Consider the following 21152-nt stretch of genomic DNA (forward strand, 5'->3'; position numbering starts at 1 on the left):
TTATACCATTCCTCTCTCCCATCAACGTCCGTCTTGTTCTCCTTCTCATGATGCCCTCCTCACGATGTAAGGTAGCACACATGGACGCCTGGTATGACAGACATTCCACGATATGCGTAACGTTACAGTTCAGTAGGGTTTGTCATAGAATCTTGAAATCTCATTCTGTGCGGCAAGATTTTGTGCCAATTGCGCAATCCGTGAGTATCGAACTGACAGGGGGAAGCCTGTGAAGCTGACGGTAGACGGAAAATTGTGCATCTTAGATGGGAAAGTGCATGTAAGTAACTTCTCCGTTTTGGTGAGCTGCAGCTTGGTAATGGCGCATAAGCTGCCCGGCCGTGTTCAGTATGGACGTACAGTAGGGTATTAAAAGTCACGGATAAAACGTATTATAAGCCTACCCGGCATTATAAACTAGAAAATAAAAATATAAATATCTTAACTAAAAAGCATAAGAAAAATAAGGTATTTATATTTCTAGAAAGCTCTTTTATTATAGATTAATATTTAGTATACTAACCCTTTACTGCTTATACTGCTATAAGCCTATAAGGTAATAAGTTAATCAGTCCTTAAATTTCCTCCTATATAATTATAGCCTATGCCTTTTATAAGCATTCTTTAAATTCTTTAATATCTGCTAAATTATGCCTAAGATTAAAGAGATTAAGGAACATTCTAAAAAGCCGCTGCTTTAGAAGGTATTAAACGTTCTTAATAAGGTTAAGATTAGGGCTGTAAAGCAGCTACTTTAAGACTGAAATTACATACTTTAGGGTAAACTTTTTAACTACAGCTGCTTTATAAATAAAAGCATTATTTTATTAAAAATAATATATCCTATTATAAATTAAAAGCAGGCCTTTTTTTAAAGTATTAACATATTGTATAAAGTTAAATCCTTATTATTTAGTAAGTAAGTTCTTAATAATAAAAATAAGGTTAGATTTTTTTTCTTATAATATTACTGCTTATACTATAATTAAGACTTTAGCTTTAATATATGCTGTTTTATTAATATACTTTAGATTATTAGCTTTTTAAAAATATCTTTATACTTAAGAACCTAGATTTAAGCTTAAATTCTATATAATAGACTTATTTAAAAAGACAGCCTTAAAATTATAATTAGACCTTAAATAAACTAGCTAACTTTAAATATATATACTGCTAGTAATTCTTTTTTATTTTCTTACTACTATATAGTAAATTAAAGCTATTACTTTATTATATCTTTTATAATAAACAGCTTTTATTTTAATAGCTATTTATAAATGCCCTTATAGTTTAAAGTTTATTAAAGGGTTAAAGGGCTAATATCTAGAGGGAGTTTAAATATAAGCTGTTTTCTTATACTATAGAAGTCCTGCTTAACTATGCATACTATTAATTAAATGCCTTAAGGCATAACTACCTTTAGCCGCCTGGATTATAGCTATAAGAAGACTAAGCTATATAAATTATAGCATTTAAGTATACTATATACTATAGTCCTTAAGACTGCAAAATCGCAAGCAATAGCACTCTTTTTTTAACTAGCGTTTATAGCTAAAATAATAGCTGCATAGGCTTAGGGATTAACTTTATGTTTTCTTTAACGATTTCCAGTTACTTTAGTACTAAAACAGCGCTAAATTAATAATATAGTAATTAATTATAAATTTTTTATTATTAATGGTTATGTTAAAGGGATTTGCAAAAACGCATTGCAGGGTCTAGAAGCGCGTTTTTATCCGTGACTTTTGATACCCTACTGTAGTATTCACGTTCAAGTAACATCTGGGGGTCAGAAACGCAGAATCCTTTGCATATGAATAAACTTCTCACCATACTTGGCGGCCGCTGCAACAATCCAGTAGAAGGATGCCTGGGCCAGCTGTCTCTGGGCTTACTACTATCGTTGTCGTATCTTCCCTTTTTGGCTGTCGATATCCTCCACTTTGCAGATTCTGTGGATCAAGTAATACGAGGCACTGTACAAGGTGATGGTCTCACCACTCAATATCTCAACACCTGGCACGCGCTTAACGCTTGGTCGTTGCTCAGTGTCACGTTCTGCTATGGAATATGGAACGCAGTAGAACTTCCTTGCCTTGGCTCTGAGGTATATACCACTATAAAGGTATAGTGTTATATTCTGCTGAGGCCGTGGGTGTGGGTTTTGAGGTAGCATCGCGGTAACGAATAATGGGGAAACCGAAAGTACAGAATGTGGCCTGTGGATCCAGACGTCCAGGATGCGGCTGGACTATAAGAAGTTCCTGACCAAGACTATATTCGTTCCAACTCATAGTGAATATGTTCTTCACTGTTACTATATATGTCAGGCCATGCTTGCGCGATGTTTACTTAACGCAAGCTCTGTGTCGATATCGGTGGATGGCTTCTTTGCCATGTCCTCTTAAACGCCGGTATGTCCGCGGCATCTCCGCGCAAGATGCACGAGATCTGGCATAGTGAGAACGGGGATCAACAAGAGAAAGAAGAAGAGTCTACTGATCATCCGAGCACAACGGCAAAACAGAGACCGACCCTCCGATGGTTCTTGACGCTGTTTCGTGTCCTATTCTTCGCAAATAGTATTCTCAGACCTATCAGGACGGAGCCTCGGAGTTGCACTCTCCTTGCAAGCGGACAGGCCACCAGTTCCTGGATCAATCGGCCGGTTCCTTGGGCTTATGCAAGTGGCTGGCGGGATGGCGTTTGATCATGCCCAAAATCTCACTCCGCACTCCGTGAATAGCGGCCGCAAGTAAAAGCCGAAGGTGCACATCCACACGCACATCATCGATGATTCTAGAAATAGCAACTCTATAGTCCGACAGGATGCCAAGCTCGACTTCTTCAGAAGGATGAGATTGAAGAATTTGAAATCAGGTTGACCAATCGAACACGCCATGAATTCTGCCTAATACTGCTTATTAATTTGCAACCAATTTGTGGGAGATAGAGCGAGCTCAACTCATAGCAAAGACGAATCAGAGTGTCCGCCGAGCATAACCAAATCTCTTGACAGGATCATTGTGATGCCAGGATTTCCTCATTTAGCTTGAGTTTCACCTCCATCGGCACGCATAATGGCATTGACCCCGAGGCCGATGGCCCGCATTTGTCAGCGTCCTCTTTACGGCTGTCGGGCTTCTTGATCAATGCTGCCCCTCATAGAGCGATTGTGATGCCATTGCCGGCATCCGTAGCCGCATGGTCAATACTGAGAATGATTGGCAGACGTTGAACGACAAGTTACGCGAGCCACTAAATAACGTCAACGACCTGTGGATTTCTAAGCGGAGTATGGAGATGTGTAGTGTACGAGCACGGTTATATAAGTCGACTGATGCAAATGGGATTGAAGGAAGAAAGACAATATCGAGTAGTTTCTCAATCGAATAAGCCAAGTTTTGAAGCCTTTTTAGAAGCAATTACAGGAAACGATTCAAGAACAATGCCGAAAGCACCGGTCGAGATTGTCCTGGGAGTTGCCAGTGTAAGTTGATACTTCACAAATAACACTTACAGCACACTTGCTAAAGAGCCCCCCACCGTCAGGTTGGCGACAGATCCCTTGACCCAACGGTCCGATACGACACCCCCGAGGAAGTCGAAGCATTTCTCAATGCCTTCTACCAGCGAGGCTACCGTCAAATCGACACCGCCAGGAGCTACTCGGTACACGCTCCAAAGTCCAGCGAGCCTCGCCTCGGCGCAGTTAACGCCGGCGAGCGCTTCCAAATCGGCACCAAGGTTCTCTCTCGCCCTGAAGGATCTCACTCCAAGGACAAGATTGAGGAGAGCATCAACGGTTCGCTCGAGGATCTGAAGGTCTCCCAGGTGGACATTATGTACTTGCATGTGCCTAACCGGAGTGTTCCTTTCGAGGAGACGGCAGAGGCCATTGACAAAGCTTACCGAGAGGGAAAGTTTAAGCGATTCGGGCTGTCCAACTACACGGCCGATGAAGTCGAGCAGTTTGTCAAGATTGCCGAGGAGCGAGGCTTTGTGAAGCCGACTGTGTACCAGGGACAGTATAACCCGATTGTGAGGACGGGCGAAAAGGAGCTGTTCCCCGTGCTGCGAAAGCATGGAATCTCGTTTTACGCCTTCAGGTATGTTATTACCACTCACGACTTAGAAAACTGTCGCCGAACTGACTCTGTTCGTGAAACAGCCCTGGAGCTGCCGGCTTCTTCAACGGCAACCACAAGAACCCTCAACCCGGAAGTCGTTACGACCCCTCGGTAAGCCTCCCTTCTCAAAAGAGCACTTCGAGATCTCGAAATGCTAAATGTTCGTTTCCAGCACAACGTTGGCAAGTTTTATTCCTCGTTGTATCTCAAGCCCAAGATCGAGGCCGCCGCCGACAAGGTGAGAGAACTTGCCACCAAGCACGGCATCTCTGGCCACGCAGCCTCTCTCCGATGGACGGCCTATCATGGTGTTCTTTCTGCTGAGCATGGGGATGCAATCATCGTTGGAGCTTCGAGCGTTGCGCAGTTGAATGAGAATCTGGACATACTTGAGCAGGGGCCGCTGCCTCAAGAGCTTGTTGATGCGGTTAACGCCGTTGCTGAGGAGATTGGCGAGGATGCCCTTGCTTATCACTTCTAGACATTCCTTTTCTCTTCCCAGCAACGATGCATCTGAAACCGGCCATAGTTTAGTTTATCTGACTTCGAAGAACAATGTTCACCCCAATAGTACCAGCCATTCGTCCAATAAACGGCAACATGAGAAACTAATAATGATGCTTCGTCATCTTTATGACTCTGAAATGAAATAAGAGAGCCAAAAGCAAGATAGAACAAGGGAAACTTGAAGAGAAAAGAAACCACTCGATCCAGCTCATTTGGTGATATGATGCATGGTAATATGTTCATGACCCCCTAATTTTCGCTCCCTCTAGGGTAGCAGCTATGAGGATTCAGTGGTTCAAGGCCTGCACGTGACTTCGTATCAAGTCGCGTTAATTGCCAAAGGCATCGCGTCTCCCACCGTGAATTGCCCAAGCTGTAGACGCCATTATCGCCCATTTAGAGTGTGACTTCAGCATATTTTCTTTCGTTTCGCCCTATAATTGATGGAGTCTCGATTCTAGACACCGAATACGGGCGATACATTATCTGCCAAGATGCCCGAATTTCCTGGTAAGCTCAGAAATGCTGGCATCATATTAGATTGCCCCGCTCATGATTCGGCAGAGGCAGACACGATCCGCATCCTGGTTGCGACGGACAACCATGTCGGATACGAAGAGCGAGATGCGATCCGCAAGGATGACAGCTGGCGGACGTTTGACGAGATCATGACAATTGCCCGCAGCGAAGACGTTTGTTGCCAGCTCCTGCTTGCCTCTGCATCCAAGCTCACGCATCATCACAGGTCGACATGGTGTTGCTTGCCGGCGATCTCTTCCACGACAACAAACCCTCCCGCAAGTCTCTCTACCAAGTCATGCGGACACTTCGAAAAAACTGCCTTGGCATGAAGCCGTGCCCGCTCGAGTTTCTGTCAGACGCCGCCGAGGTCTTCCAGGGTGCATTCCCGCACGTCAACTACGAAGATCCCGACATCAACATCTCTATCCCTGTCTTTTCCATTCACGGCAACCACGACGACCCCTCTGGCGACGGCAACTACTGCTCACTCGACCTGTTGCAGGCGGCGGGTCTTCTCAACTACTATGGCAGAGTTGCCGAGGCTGATAATATCGAGGCAAAGCCCATTCTGCTACAGAAAGGAGACACGAAGCTTGCGCTGTACGGGCTAAGCAACGTTCGCGACGAGCGCATGTTCAGGACGTTCAGAGACCACAAGGTCAAGTGGTTCCGCCCCGGTCAGCAGACAGGCGAGTGGTTCAACTTGCTGGCCGTCCACCAGAACCACCACGCACACACAGCGACGTCATACTTGCCCGAGAACGTGCTTCCAGATTGGCTGGACCTGGTGGTCTGGGGCCACGAACACGAGTGCCTGATTGACCCGACAAAGAATCCAGAGACCGGATTCCACGTAATGCAGCCTGGATCATCAGTGGCCACATCACTAGTCCCTGGTGAGGCTGTACAGAAGCACGTCGCCGTTGTTAGTGTGAATAGCAAGTCGTTCAAGGTCGACAAAATTCCTCTCAAGACGGTGCGGCCCTTTGTCACGCGGGAAATCTCCCTCTCCCAGGAGAAACGATTCAAAGGCTTGGACAAGAAACTGGACAACAAACACGAAGTCACGATTCGACTGATGGAAATTGTCGAGGAGATGATTGCCACTGCAAATGCAGAATGGGAGGCCATCCAGACGGACGAGGAAGCCTTGGAAGAGCGACCGCTGCCGCTGATCCGCCTAAAGGTTGAGTATTCCGCACCAGATGGTGGCGACTTTGAGTGTGAAAATCCGCAGCGATTTTCCAATCGGTTCCAGGGAAAAGTCGCCAATACCAACGACGTGGTGTACTACTACAGGAAGAAGAAAACTTCGAGTGAGGCTTCATCTGTCGAAACTGCCCTTCGACCCTGTGCTAACAATTCCTATAGAAAAGAAAGAGGCCAACTCGGCACAGCTTATCGAGCCATTGGGTGATGATGCGACTGAAATGGTTAAAGTGGAAAACCTCGTCAACGAGCTGCTTGCGAAACAGTCCCTCAAAGTCCTGCCACAAGGTCCTTTTGGCGAGGCGGTCAATCAGTTCGTCGCCAAGGACGATAACCATGCAATGGAACTCTTCGTCTCAGAACACTTGTCCGGCCAGGTCAGGCAAATGCTGGGTCTAGAATCGGACGATGAGGATTTGAACCATGCTATGGAGCTTTACAAGGAGAGAATGGAGCAGCGGATGGCTACGGCCGGCAGCATGCGCGAAATGGCACCACGGGAACGAAAGAGAGTGCTGAAGCCCAAGCCGGACACGTGGGATTCAGATTTCGATGGCAACTGGGAAGACGAACCGAACGCCTGGGAGTATGAAGATGCCGCGGAAGAAGACGAAGCGCCAGCAAGGCCTCGGGCGGCGGGTCGTTCGTCGCGAAAGCCACAACAGGATGAGGACATGCTGGATTTAAATGAAGATGAGCCGCCGCCGCCAGCAAAGGCGAAGAAAACAGCCACACGCGCAGCAAAGGCTCCTGCCAAGAAAGCCCCAGCCAAGAAGGCACCGGCGCGACGCGGCCCAAAGGCGTTTGAGGACAGCGAGGAGGAAGAAGAGGCTGAGAAAGATTACGACGTGGTGATGGAGTCAGAGGAAGAAGAAGCGCCGCCGCCGCCAAAAACAACTGCGCGGACCACTGGACGGGGGCGTAATGCAAAAAGCACGGCGGCTACCAGCAAGCCCGCGGCGACGAGGAAGACGCCGGCAAGGGGCGCTGCGGCCAAGTCGCGGCAGACGAAGCTCAATTTCTCCCAGGGAGCGACGCAGGATAAAGCGCTGGAGATTAGCGATGACGAGGTTTCGGATGACGATGCATTTGAGCCGGCGCCGGTAGCCAGTCGGACGAGGAAGAGGTGACGAAGTCCAAAGAGCGTCTTGCCTCGCTTCGAGACCTGTGTTGATGATGTGGATGATGACGCATATACTCGGAATATGAGTGGCCATGACTGCACAGAGCAGAGCGTTGTCTATCTTCTACAAAAGTGATTAGGAGCAACATGACTCTATGTCCCTTTTCTGCCCATACGTTCTTGTATTCAAAGTACGGAAAATGGTCAGGAGGTGTAAAATACTTTTGAATTTCGACCGCTTTCATCCACTCGTAGTACTTTGAGTAATGAGATGCCTTGAGGGAGACGTCGTTGTCGGATAGGCTAGCGAGTGCCTTTTGCATAAAATAAATGCACAGACTCGAGATCTGAATTTAAAACAAATCTAAAAAAAAAATTTACAGTTTTGAACTGCTGGCGGTCTCTCCCGCCGGGAATTGAACCCGGGTCTCAAGCGTGACAAGCTTGCATACTGACCACTATACTACGGAAGATATTTACCTGCGCTTTTAGCGCCGGTGTAGCGGATCAGATCCAGTTGTCATTGGTCAAACTATCTTGTATTATAAAGCCTTGTGCCAGCTGACTTCTGGTTCTCTTTTGACTTACTTCGTATCTCAACACCATCATGCTCTGCCATATTCATTCCGTCCCAAGTGAGGGTTTGTTTTTCCCCTTCTCTCTTCCCTTTTCTCCCGTGGGACTATGCTCTGTCTGTTTCTCATTACAACAGCAATCGCCGACGTCTCTGTGTATCGCCACCCTCGAGCCTGCTCTCCCTCTCTGCACTGCCCAGCCTGATCGAGGCTGTATCGAATCCTCGCCCAATGCTCGCCCAATCCTGAATGACTGGATGGGATTTAAGCGCCGTGAGACGCCACTGAGCTGCGGTTGTGGGGCAAGGTGGTATCAGCTCTGCGCAAAAGTATTGTTTCAATCCAAAGTACATGCAGCTGTTCTATGCATCTTTGCTATCTGATTTGATTGGTTCTTTTGTCGTTCGGTGAGCTGAAAAGCCATGCATGGGAGCTCGCCATTGATGCCCAAACGAGAGGAGACACGTAGCTCAGCCTCAGCTGTATTCCTTGCCGCGAAGCCTCCGCTCCAAGACCCCTCAGCATCCGGCATGAGCCTTGCCATCTGACTCTTGGTTCACGACTTTCCAACCTTTCATTCTCATGAGTTGGTTTCCGTCGATCAATTTCCCGCACTCGTATCTCTGACTACTTTCGTTCTTGTCAATCCGAATGTCGAAAGCATCATGGCATGGAATCTGATGCAATCAGCGCCTGTACCACGAAAGCCGACTTTGCAAGAAGCCACCGCAACATTTCTTCTGTTGCTGCCTTTCTTATGTTCCCTGGTATATCGTCTCTACGCAAAGATTCGAAGACGTGACGGGCGTTCCGTCGGCCTTCATATTCTCTCCGAAACATCTCCAGACCGTGAACCCAAATACGAGTATGTTGTGTCTGCTCAAGATTCGATGGTACTCGGTGGCTGACAGCTTAGAATCATTGCCGTACATGGCCTTGGGGCGGACCCTGAGCATACCTGGACGTGCAAAACCAGCTCGGAGTCAATAGACGGCAAGAATTCGGAACGCGTCCATTTGCTCAAAGATCTTCTCATGAAAGACGAGCGTTTCGCAGATGCTCGCATCCTCCATTTTGCGTACAACGCCGACTGGCTTGTTGATGCCTGTTTCGAGTCGGCTCACGATATTGGGCTTCGCCTCATGGAATCACTCATCAAGCATAGGGAAACCCATGCGGTAAGTAGCAAGAACGGCGGCTCATATAGGTGGTAACTGACGGGATGATTAGCGTTTGCCTTTGATCTTCGTAGGACATAGTTTTGGTGGGATCGTCATCAAAGAGGTATGTTCATCGCTCCTCAGCGTCGTCCTCTCCGGCCAACCTTTGTCACCTCCATTAACAATTCTTCTCTAGGCTTTGTCTATCGACAAAGACGACACTGAGAAGATCCTAGAAGACACATGCGGCATCATTTTCTTAGGTACACCTCACTTGGGCAGCCCAATCGCCGGCTATGGGGCGACCATTGCCTATTTGACCGGCTTCTTGGGCTCCGATACGGGTCTGCTTCTCTCGCTGCGAAGCAGCGGACAGTCGCTAAGGAAGCTCAGCGAAGCGTTTCAACGTAGCCTCTACCAAAAAAAGGAGGATCTGGGGAAGGAAACTAGCATTGTCTCCATCTGCGAACAAAAGCCCACATACTTGCTAAACTGGCTCTACGCAGGCAAGGTTTGTCTCGTCCCGGTCTTCACCAAGGTGTGAGTGAGTGTCTCATGCGATACAGATTGTCCCATCCGAGTCGGCTACTTTCGGTACCAATTTTATGCAAGTTTTCCACGTGGACAAAGACCACTCTGGACTCAACAAGTGTTCCAGCCCTGAGGATCCTCTGTATAAAGAGCTTACAGCACAACTACGAAAGATTCAGCCGTAAGTGATGAATGTCGGCGCGCAAGTCTACTCTCAACTAACAGACCTAGGAATACACCTCCCAAGATTAACAAAGTCCAGCAAGTCGTCATTGATCGTCTCACACCCGTGATTGCCCCTGAGGCGGAGTTCCACCCTAGCTTCGACGAGGATGGCCGAGGCCGTATGGAATGTCTTCCACAAACGCGAGTACAGCTTCTCGACGATATCTGCGACTGGCTTGATGACTTCGAATCGTCTCAAAAGCACCTTTACTGGCTCCAGGGCAAAGCTGGGACAGGAAAGTCCACAATTGCGCGCACTGTTGTCAGCAGGATGACTCAAAGGAAACGGATTGTTGCCAACTTTTTCTTCAAAAGAGGTGAAGGAGACAGGGCCAGATTGAAGCGCTTCTTCACGACACTGTCAGCTCAACTCGTCAGGAAGCTACCCGGTTTCGCTACAATAGTACAAGATGCTTTAGAATCAGAGCCTTCATTGCCAGAACAGGATCCAGGAGTTCAATTCAAGAAGCTCGTCCAAGAACCCTTGCAGAAGCAAAAGTTCGGCTCTCATAAAGCTATCGTGGTTGTCGTCGACGCCCTCGATGAATGCGACTCAAAAGGGGATCTGGAAACTCTCGTTGAGCAGCTCTCGCAATCCATGGTTCGTACACAGGGGGATAAAACCTCTCCGGGACAACTTCTTGTCAAATATTTTGTCACCAGTCGCCTGGACCATCGCACACAATCTGGTTTCAACAGACTTCCCGAGGAAGCATACGAGAAGACTGAGCTTGAGAGAGCCACATCTGACACCATTAAGCAAGATATTGAGTGCTATTTGAGGATTCACCTACAAAATATCGACGGCCTCTTGGAGCGGCTGCCAAATTCTAGCCCGTGGTCAAATCCTGCAAATGTCGAAATCCTCAGGAAACTCACAGATCGAGCTTCTCCGTTATTCGAATTTGCCGCTGCTGCTTGTCGATTTATTGGACAGACAGAGATCCCGGGACAACCAAGGGATCTACTTCAGGATATACTGGAGTCCAGTAATTACGGAGACCTTGACGGAGTATATCTCCCGATTATGAATCGAAGATTCTTCGGCCTCAATAATAAGAATCGCATTACAGCAAAGAAACAGTTTCAGAAGGTTATTGGATCAGTCCTTTGCCTCGCGGATTCCATCACAATTCCTTGTCTTGCAAAACTTTTGGACCAGCCTGAGGCAGCAGTCCGCAAAGAGCTGTCGCACTTTCGGTCGGTCTTGGTAGTCCCAGAGGAGCAGGACAGCTCGACGCCGATCAGTTTGTTCCACGAATCATTCAGAGACTTTACTCTTGGACCCGACGCAAATGAAGAATTCAAACCTGACTCTGCCAAAGTGCATACTTTTCTCACTACTCAATGCATTAAGCTTCTACGTGGAGCTTTGAGGGAGAATATATGCAAATTGAAGAGCCCTGGAACGTACCGAAGCGAAGTTGCAGAGGAAACTATCCAGATGTCACTGTCACAGGAGATACAATATGCTTGCAGATTTTGGATCTACCACTTGATGAAGTGCGGACTGCACCCAATTGGCGGCGATGACTGGCATACGTTCCTCTCCTCTCACCTTCTCCACTGGGTGGAAGCATTGAGTTGGCTAGAAAGGACCTCAGAGATAGTGTCAATGGTCAGGGAATTGAAGGTCATCTTACATGTGAGTTATCCTCAACCTTGCTGCTGTCTAGCTATGCTGATCCCCATAGTCGACCGATGGTGCAGAAATGAGAGCCTTCTTAGACGATGCCGATCGCTTCATCCTCTACTTCAGTCAAATCATTGATACTGCGCCATTGCAGCTCTACAGCTCGGCATTGACCTTTTCTCCGACCAACAGTGTTATCCGGAAAACGTTCGACACCTGTCGTCATAAGTGGATTATTCGAACACCAATCGTTGACCCAACGTGGAGCTCATGTTTACAAACTCTTGAAGGTCATGATGGTGAGCCTATTTGTGTCGCCTTCTCCGCTCAAGGTATCCTCGCATCCGGTAATTCGGCAGGAACTGTCAATATATGGGACCCTAAATCAGGTGTCTGCCTGCAAACACTGTGCGAAGATGATATAGGCCCCATGGTCCTCTCAATAGCCTTCTCTAAATGCGGCAAACTTGCCTGCCGGACAATCCGATCAACTTCATTGTGGGACATGAGTCAGCAAAATTGTTTCCAAAAGCTGGACTGTACGCTTTCACTTGATGAAGATGTTTCAAGCTTTAGGGGTGCATATAGCTCCACAGTAGCTTTTCAAGATGAGCAAACACTGTTATTCACAGTCGGAGGCTTAGTCAAGGTTTTTGAATCGGACCTGACCTATGATCTTCCGGAATACTTCAGGTATAATGGTCGGAGACAGCTGGTCCTATCCTCCAATGGAGAACGGGCTGCTTGTGTAGGCCAGGGAGGAATCAGCGTCTTCGACATGAGGTGCAAGGATAGGCCTCCATCCGGTGTGAAGATGGATCTTAGCAAGAACTTCGACACAAGAAACCCTCGCTGGGCGTGTTTCTCACGAGATAATAAGTATTTGGCAGCGAGTTACTATGGCTACAGTATCAGGATCTGGGACGTTGCATCAGCGGCGTGCTTACAGACTCTCGATGGCGGAACCCGCATAGAATCGGCGACATTTTCACCGGATGGTCGATGGATAGCCACGGGAGGCCTCCAAGGAAATATCCTCATCTGGGAGTGGAAAGGAGGCACCCGCCTAAGTGCCCTCACAGGGCATATATCGTCTGTTTCCTCGTTGGCATTCACGCAAGACGGAGCTTGGCTTGCCTCGGCATCCCGTGACGGGACGGTCAAAATCTGGGACCTTTCAATAGAAGCTGACAAAGAGGAAATGCCAAGGCATCGTCCGTTAATGCGCAGCATTGCAATAGCAATGGATGGCCGGAGATTTGTTACTTCCGACGCGTTTGCATCTGAGTATAAATTGTGGGACGACTATGGGAAGAAATGCGTCACGGTGCCATTCCCAACAGACAACAGATCAATCATTTGTGCGGAAGGCAACATCTCTGGGGCCTTCAATCACGCACACCTTGAATTGCAGGACGTGGAAACAGGAAGGAGCCTCCCTACGCCCCTTCACGATTACAAACACATCAACTCGATAGCCCTCTCAGCGAATGGCGAGAGACTTGTGATAGCTTCAGAGGATGGGAGAATCGGGTTATGGGAGTCTCGTACGGGCAAGTTGCTGAAAGAGATGCGGCGCCGAGAAGATCTATCCAGGTGGTTCCCAGTGGTCATCTCTGCTGATGGTGATCAGGTTGCTTCCTACGCTGATGGCTCGATCTGGATTGAGGGTTCGACTGGGGACAAGTTCACATCTATAAATTTATCTGGGTCATATGTCCCAAAGTTGGCATTTTCTCCCAGTGGGAATCGACTAGCAGCTGTCCCTAAGGACGGACGAGGGGCTATTTGGGATTGCGCAACAGGTGCATATTTGAGGGAGTGCCTCCATTACATGTTTGCGAGGAGCCCTTGGCGCATAGATCCGAGCTTCGTCAAGTTCGATTTCGAGATCGCTGCCGATATACCAGAGGAAATATCATGGGACGAATATCTGATCAAGCATCATATAAGTCATGATGGCGAATGGATCATGAGGCATAGTGAGAAGTTGCTGTGGCTACCGCCGGATTATCGACCAGTAGGAGCTGCTGCTTCAGGGTCAAATATTGCAATTCTACGTGGCTGCGGCAACCCATACCTTATTGGGCTATCAGATGATGGACTTTTGACGGAATGATTCCCGAGAATATCATTACGGAGTGGCCGACCAGCAGCCGTCCTTTTTCCTAATGGTCCTTGGTTGCTATATAGTTGACGCTTGACCTCGGCCTTGCGGCTCAGGAACCCCTTTGGAGACACAGAGGACCGGCGCCAATATTCTACTACCTACTGATACAATGCAAGTATGTGAGGCAAAGATGGAAATACACAGGCCTGTTCCTACCTATATGTCCAGTGATAGCCATAGGATACCCGTATGATTAGGCAAAAGCATATGTGTTTTATATACAGCCCGCAGCTTCGGTGAGGCGGAATATACCGACGCCAGGTGCAGCCACGTATGATCATCTATCATGCTTGCCAGGTAATGCAGCAACCGGACGAGGATAGGTAGGTAATGCTACTTATATGCAATCCGGTCCAGCTCCTCGCTATGCTGCTAAGCATTTGGAGTCTAACCCAGCCAGCCGCAAACGTCCAAGAAATACATACTAATACCGCCAATGCCGCAGATGCCGCACCATCTCAGCAGCCGAATTCGGCGTCCTGAACCCATGCAACCCCATATATCGGTCATTGTTTGTTTTAACAGGTGTATATAAGCCATCGCCAAGTAAAAAGAAAAATGAACGACTCGACCGACAATTCCTAAACGAGACAAGAAGCGACTAGGCTACGGCGATCCAAGAATGGTAATAAGTGAGGAGAAGAAAAGGCCTGGAAGCGGCAAAAGGTTGACTAAGTTGGCATGATGATGGGTGAGCTGAGCTGACATGGCGCAAAACTTGATTGATGATTTGCCTGGGCCAAGTGCGGGCAGCTTGCATGATGATCCCCCAGCGGCACTTATATAGCCTCAACACCATCTCCATCTTCTCATCTCCCCTCATCTCTCTCATATCCGCATCTTCCTCATCTCTCGTAACGATATAGAACCAGCACATCTTTCCCCCGCCATGACAATCCGCGTAGGAACAGCCTCGCCCAATACCCAGCCTACCACCCCCCTCACCCTCTCCCTCCTGCACTCCATCGCCTCCCGCGCCGCCGCCCAGCGCATCGACATCCTCCTCCTCCCGGAGGCCTTCATCGGCGGCTACCCGCGCGGCACTGCCTTCGGCTGCGTCGTCGGCAGCCGCACCGCCGAGGGCCGCGAGGCGTACGCGCGATACTTTGACCAGGCCATTGACCTCGGCGACACCGTCGGCGATGGCAGCGCCGGCGCCGGATTGAAGTGGGTGCGGCGGGAGCTGCCGGGTTACGAGCAGGGTGGTGCTGGACGCGGGGACGGATCGAGGGAGGAGCTGGAGCGGATCGCGCGGGATACGGGCGTGTTCTATGTTACGGGTTGTATTGAGAAGGCCGGGGGGAGCTTGTATTGCGCGGCGGTATATGTGTGTCCGAAGGAGGGCATCATCGGCAAGCGGCGCAAGGTGATGCCAGTGCGTGAAGCTCCAACTCATCACATTATCTCGTTCACATGCCCTTAACTAACATGATCGTATTATAGACAGGCACGGAACGCCTCATCTGGGCCCAGGGCCACCCCTCGACCCTCCGCGCCGTGTCCACCTTCATCCGCGGCCAGCGCATCAACCTCGCCGCCGCCATCTGCTGGGAGAACTACATGCCCCTCGTCCGGCAGGCCCTCTACGCGCAAAACATCAACCTCTACCTCGCGCCCACGGCCGACGGCCGCGAGGGCTGGCTCAGCCTCATGCGCACCATCGGCGTCGAGGGCCGCTGCTTCGTCGTCAGCAGCAACATGTGCGTCCGGGGCGACGAGGCGGACGGCACGGATGCGGGGGACCGGGATGTCGTGCCGGTGGCCGGGGGTAAGAGGCGCGGGACCGGGGCCGGGGCCGGGGCCGGGGTGTTTAGTGGAGGAGGAGGGTTTGGGGGTGCGAGGAGGAGTTCGGCGGTGGTTATGGATGATGGGTTCGAGTTTGCGGTGCCGCCGCCAAAGGTGAGGCATGGACGGCGGAAGAGCGTGTTTGACGAGGATGGGAACGAGATTGTGCTGTCGTGTCCCGCAGACAATGGCGACGTCCAAGCCGAAGACGAAGCAGAAGACCAAGCACATGCCCAAGCAAAAGCACAAGCGCAGGCGCAAGAGCAACAGAAGCAAAAACAGCTCCCCAAAGTCACAGAAGACGACACAACACAGAATCAACAGCCCGCGTCCGTACCAAAAGCGCCCGTCTTCCTCTCCCGCGGCGGCTCCTCCATCGTCTCTCCGTTTGGTGACGTCCTCGCCGGTCCGCAGTGGGAAGACGAGGATAATCTCATTTATGCAGATATCGATCTACGGGATTGTATCCGTGGGAGACTGGATCTGGACACGGCGGGAAGTTATTCGAGGAACGATGCGTTCAAGCTGACGGTTGACGGGTTGGATTTGGATCCTCTGCCTTATTGAGGGCGATACGTAACGCAGTTCAGGCAGATTGTCAACGTGTAAAATAACAGATAAATATGGGCATTAATCAGTACTCGGAAATTATACAAATAAGATGCTATACTTTGACAAGACGAACCAAATCTCCTTTTGATCGCCAAACAACAATGCAATCTCATGCACAAACCCGTTCAAATGCTTCCATCAAACACGCTGCAAATCCAAACCAGCTGCCAACTCCCCGACCATGATAACGCCAAACCGATGCAATGCTTCCTCCTCTTTATACTCTCGAACCTCACATGTTGCCATCATTGTTCGGCTGCGGCCTCTGGCACGGCCTCCATCCCCTCTCCACCGCTTCCACCGCAGTCGCCTCCTCCTCCGCCTCCTTCCTCTGCCTCTCCAGCGCAGCCTGCGCCAGAATCTCCCGTCGACTTAGACCCGCGCTGCTCGCTTTTCTGCTGCCGCCCAGCACAAACTCGCCGCCAGTCCAGCCGCCGTCATCCTCGTGGACGTCCTCCTCTTCCTGGTCCTGGCCCGAAATGTGGTATCGCGACGTCTCGCCGAGGGTGTGGCCGCCGGACTTCCAGTCGGCAGCGTCGACCTCGCGCTCAATCTGGTGGCACAGATCCCAGAACTGCCTGTCGTGCGGCCCGTGAACGTTGTGGGCAAGCTCGTGGCACAAAGTCTTGCGAATCGTCTTGTAGTCGCGGTAGCCGTCGTGGGCATCGGTCCGCAGTCGCAGCTCAATTACCTCGCCCTGGTTGCGGTTGAGACCCAGGATGCGCGTCGTTCCTTCATGCGTCGACTGCGTGTGTGCCAGCGGTTCCATCTCCGTCAGGAGCGCAACGGTGAACTTGTGCTTGCGCATGGCCGCCCTGATGCCAGGATCCTCCTTGAGTCGCATCAGCAGCTTGAGGCTGCGCTCGGGATGAGGCAACCCGCTAAGCGGCCGCACTTGCAAGAATGTGTATTTGGAGTCTTCGGCAGACTGCACGCCGCGGCGTCTGGCTGGTGTCTTGCTCTTTGCCTTGGATCGCTGCGCCTCGCGAGCCGCTTTGATGTTGTTGAGTTTCTGGCACATTGACTGGACGGCTTGTACGTCGGCGTTGGTCGAGCCCATGACGGTGACCGTCTTTCCGGCGAGGTTCTTGACCGAATACTCGGCGTCTTTGAAGGGGTACTTGAGGAAGGGGCCCTTGGGCACCATGACCTTGATGTTCTCAAAGGGTATCTCGAGCACGTTTTCAATCTCGCGGAACAGGTCGGTGACGGTGAGGTCGGCATCGAGCTCGAAGGGAAACCTGTGGCCGCGATGCGACACGGTGATGGCGACCATTTCTGGTCGACCCTCGGGTTCGCTATCGCACTCGCTGTCGTTTTCGCTGTGAAGGTCCGCATCTTGCGATGCTGACGGTGCTGACGCGGGTGCTGACGTCGTACAGTCGACTTCCATGTCGGCAGTTGTGTGTTTGTTGTCGCTGTGGTCGTTTGCTATAGGATCCATCGTCTGCGGCTGTCTTGATGCTGTATCTTCGTTGCTGTAGTCCATGGAGCGTTCGCTTGGATGCGATGCGACATCCATGATGTGTTGCGATTTGGTGTCTTGCGCCTGACTCAGGTATAAGAGGTGGTAGGTAGCAAGTGTTGCAATGAGCTGTGATTTGTGGCGTCAAGTAGTTGATAGATTCAGTTGTCTTGTTAGACTATCAGATAAAAAAACCATATAAATACCAAGAGGCACCTATATAGCCTTGGAATGGATCGAGTGTACAGGAAAAGGGAGAGTTTGCGTGATGATTACAAATCTAACAGGTGATGTTTCTCGGAGATGCGACCGATATATATAGACCGTGCTCAGCTGGGGGCAAGAGCGAAGCATACGTACACCTGCAATACGGGATTGCTAACATAAGATTCCGCAGATACGCGTATCAGCAGACCTCCTTTATAGCATCATATCAAGAAAAAGCCTTTTAAAATCTTTTCCAGGGCAAATGAACAGAATATCAGCCATGGCTTACTCAGTTTCTTTCCCGTTCTGCAACGCGATGCGATTCAAGACGATCGGCAAGAGCGAATCGCCTGCTTAGACTACTACTAGCACTTGCTTCTGTTCCCTGTCGGTGATTCGGGCACCTTCGGCAGGGTGCTTGGTAATACGTCACGGCGGCCTCTCTCGACCCCCCTTTTTATGCTCTTTCTGGTAAAGCGCCATCTGTCAGCCCCTCCTTGCCTCGTTTCCTTGCAACGAAGCAGCGAACAGCGAGGGGAGGTTGCTGCGCCACAGCTTAGCAAGCCAGCCTCAGCCGCAAGATTCTTGCCTCCCGAGAATCTGCCGTAGGGCTGGTGGGCGGGGTGGCTGATGAGGGAGTGCGGAGAATTAAGTAAACTCCGGCCGGACCCTTGCATTTCCCCGAGATCTGGGAAGCGTGGCGTTCTCATGGCAATGATCAGATTTCTCCGCGTTACAGGATCAACAAGATTCGCTAGTGCTCATGGATGTAAACGGGTTCCCCGGAGAGTCACAGAAATATAGAATGCTCTCTTATGTACAATAGAACTTCTCTTCTCGGCAATCAAAGGTGCTTACCAAGTTGAATCGTAGCTTTAGCTATCTAGCAATTAGGTACTTGTCTATATCTCGCCAGTTATGCTAACATGAATACTACCTGACTTTCTAATATATAAATACTAGGTATTTTCTTAAATAAAGTACTGTATCTGCTTGTATAGGCTATCCTTGGAAAGCCGTAACCTATAAGGTACCAACCTATAGACGCCGGTTTATTATCATGCAGCACTCATTGGGCAAACCCGAGCTCACAATCCATCTGGCTCGCACCATGAATTCAGGCCTTTGCAATAATGAGTCTCGGCGTCCCAAGTCCTCTCGCAGCACGGGTACGAATCACACGGTTCCGAGCTCAAGGCAAAGTGAATATAGTTCTCAAAGGCAAGGTTGACCGTGCACACGGGCAGGGAGGCGAAGCCCGCCGACTTGACGCCCTGCTGATGCGCAAAGAAATTGCCGCTGGAAGCGTCGCCGTAGTCTCCGTCGTCATCCGCCATCGGGTACGGGTTCTTCTTGCCGGCGGCGATGAAGCCGGAAAAGGAGCTCTCGACAATGTCGCGCCATGTCACGCCCCACTGGTTGTCCTCGTCGTCGATGTCGTCGTGGCCCTTGAGCGGCTCGAGGGTGATGTCGGCCAGCTCGATGATGTCCCCAAAGCTAAACAGGAAAAGCGAGTACTCCTTTCCATTGGAGGCTTTGTAGTTTCCGGGATACCGGACCTTGGCCGCGTCCTCGTCAAGGAATTGGGCAGAGCCTTCCAGACTATCGGGCGCCTTGACGTCGGGCAAATCGTACACGACGACTGGGTATTGGTTCGTGCCCAGACTCCAGGCCAACTGGATCAGCTGTGCGTAGATGCACGTCTCAAACATGCTGCTGAAGTCGAGCTCCGAGTACTTGGCGCTCGGGTCGTCGAGGAAGACGCCGCCGCTGAGGAGGTTTTGCAGGGCCGCCGTGCCAAAATAGCCGGCGCTGTAGATGTACTTCATGAAGTTGTCAATGGATTCCATGGCGGCGTCGGCGTACACTTGAGCGGCGTCTGCAATCTCCTTGGCATCGTCCATGTCCTTTTCCTTCCTACAAGTATAGATTAGCGAGCAATCCAAAAGAGCAACGACAAAGGGAGTATATGTAACGGTATAGCTTACGATGTTTTCGCGTCACCAGCGGCTGATTTGTAGATTGATATCGCTCCGTTGACGCTCTCTTGGAGTTGTGAGCCTTTATCCACACCCGCCGTGAGGGCTTTAAAGACCCCAGCGCTTAGGAACTATCAAATATCGAGACGGTTAGCTGCCCATACACTGCTAGCACATCGCCACTGCACAACTTACCTTCTCCCATATTCCAGCTCCCGCAATGGAGAAGATGCCATCAAAGACGTCTAAAGCTGTCTGAAGAACCTCTAGCAGAGTGGCCGAATTGGCTTTGGAAAATGTATCGTGAATCTAACGACGTGTCGTCAATTTAGCAGTGGAACGCATGGCAGTACTAAGGGTTCAATAGACATACCGTATCGGCCGCATGCGTGACATCTTGGGCAACCTTGTCGAGCGAATGATACATTTTGTTATGTACATTGAAGACGTTGTAGAACGAATTGAGGACCAGGTCAACCGCTGCGTACAAGGTCTTACCGCAAGTGACAGGGATACTACAACGCATTTGATGTTGATATCAGCAAACAGTTTCCGTGTACGTTGGCAACATCTCTCCACAAAGTAGATCAAGCAAAATACATACCATCCAGAATCTCCAATCACATCACAGTAGAATTCCGGTGGCGATTTGAACGCGCAGTTGCCGTCAAGGCCTCCGAATTCTTTTCCCACCACGTCGGGCAGGCTCCGCTGGGAGGCGTCGACTCGGCCGGCATCCGTCTCCTGCCAGTACCACTCGGTGAGATCCTCCATGCATTCTTGCGCAAAGACGGAGTTCCAGCGCTCGGCCGGACCCAGGTTGAGGTCGTTGCCTGCTTTGCCGCAGTTGTTGCAGGCACACTTCCAAGGCGTTGTTGCATCGGCCGGGTTCGAGCAGTCCTGGTTCGGAGCAAGAGGGTCGTAACTCATGTCTTTCTTCCACGAGTCCACGTTGCAGCCTACAAGAATCGCATATCCGTAGAATGAGCACTCCGTCGGGATGACGTTGGGGTCAGTGTTGTCAGGTGGATATGGCTGGTATGCGAAGACGCCGCCGGGCGAGGCCTGGCAGGTCGCCGAGGGGCACTTCCCACGGGCGCACGACCATGCACAGAGCAGGGAGTACTCTCTGCCCTTGTCGGAGGCTGGAACTCCCGGAGCACGGCTTCTGGCCGGCTCCGGTTCCGGCGTGCCCCGCTCGTCGCAGACACAAGGAGTTGGGCAGAAGCCGTACTGGCACGCGAAGACGCAGAGGTCGTTGAAGTCGTCAGGGCCGTGGCCCTTGATGCACTGGTTTCCGCCTCCATCGCTGCCGCCGG

At 50.3% G+C, this 21152-nt stretch overlaps 5 protein-coding genes and 1 non-coding gene across 6 annotated transcripts; 4 read left to right on the forward strand and 2 right to left on the reverse strand.

The window, feature by feature from the left end:
• Positions 1-3448: 3448 nt before the first annotated feature.
• Positions 3449-4611, forward strand: BBK36DRAFT_1125621 (Aldo/keto reductase; the record flags this gene model as incomplete). The annotated part of the gene is made up of 4 exons (XM_024891304.1): positions 3449-3490; positions 3553-4109; positions 4172-4241; positions 4303-4611. 4 exons carry the CDS (start codon positions 3449-3451, stop codon positions 4609-4611), a joined length of 978 nt encoding a protein of 325 aa, XP_024746976.1.
• Positions 4612-5131: 520 nt separating this feature from the next.
• BBK36DRAFT_1126101 (DNA repair exonuclease) lies at positions 5132-6943 on the forward strand (the record flags this gene model as incomplete). The annotated part of the gene is made up of 3 exons (XM_024891346.1): positions 5132-5329; positions 5383-6475; positions 6540-6943. Coding segments are annotated over 3 exons (1695 nt in total), but the record flags the coding sequence as incomplete, so codon positions are not given.
• A 949-nt stretch (positions 6944-7892) lies between these two features.
• BBK36DRAFT_t158 lies at positions 7893-7964 on the reverse strand. Its single transcript has one exon. It is a non-coding gene; the product is annotated as a tRNA-Asp (tRNA).
• A 2088-nt stretch (positions 7965-10052) lies between these two features.
• Positions 10053-13734, forward strand: BBK36DRAFT_1179956 (hypothetical protein; the record flags this gene model as incomplete). Its single annotated transcript, XM_024896194.1, has 3 exons — positions 10053-11600; positions 11677-13248; positions 13558-13734. Coding segments are annotated over 3 exons (3297 nt in total), but the record flags the coding sequence as incomplete, so codon positions are not given.
• A 940-nt stretch (positions 13735-14674) lies between these two features.
• Positions 14675-16137, forward strand: BBK36DRAFT_1179963 (carbon-nitrogen hydrolase; the record flags this gene model as incomplete). Its single annotated transcript, XM_024896195.1, has 3 exons — positions 14675-15160; positions 15229-15553; positions 15611-16137. 3 exons carry the CDS (start codon positions 14675-14677, stop codon positions 16135-16137), a joined length of 1338 nt encoding a protein of 445 aa, XP_024746979.1.
• A 277-nt stretch (positions 16138-16414) lies between these two features.
• On the reverse strand, positions 16415-17711 carry BBK36DRAFT_1179965 (WLM-domain-containing protein; the record flags this gene model as incomplete). Its single annotated transcript, XM_024896196.1, has 2 exons — positions 17535-17711; positions 16415-17504 (listed from the first exon to the last, which is right to left on the reverse strand). Exons 1-2 carry the CDS (start codon positions 17702-17704, stop codon positions 16415-16417), a joined length of 1260 nt encoding a protein of 419 aa, XP_024746980.1. The 5' UTR covers positions 17705-17711.
• Between the last annotated feature and the right edge of the window lie 3441 nt (positions 17712-21152).

This window comes from Trichoderma citrinoviride (assembly GCF_003025115.1).
Source record: "Trichoderma citrinoviride strain TUCIM 6016 unplaced genomic scaffold BBK36scaffold_12, whole genome shotgun sequence".
Lineage (NCBI taxonomy): Eukaryota > Fungi > Ascomycota > Sordariomycetes > Hypocreales > Hypocreaceae > Trichoderma > Trichoderma citrinoviride.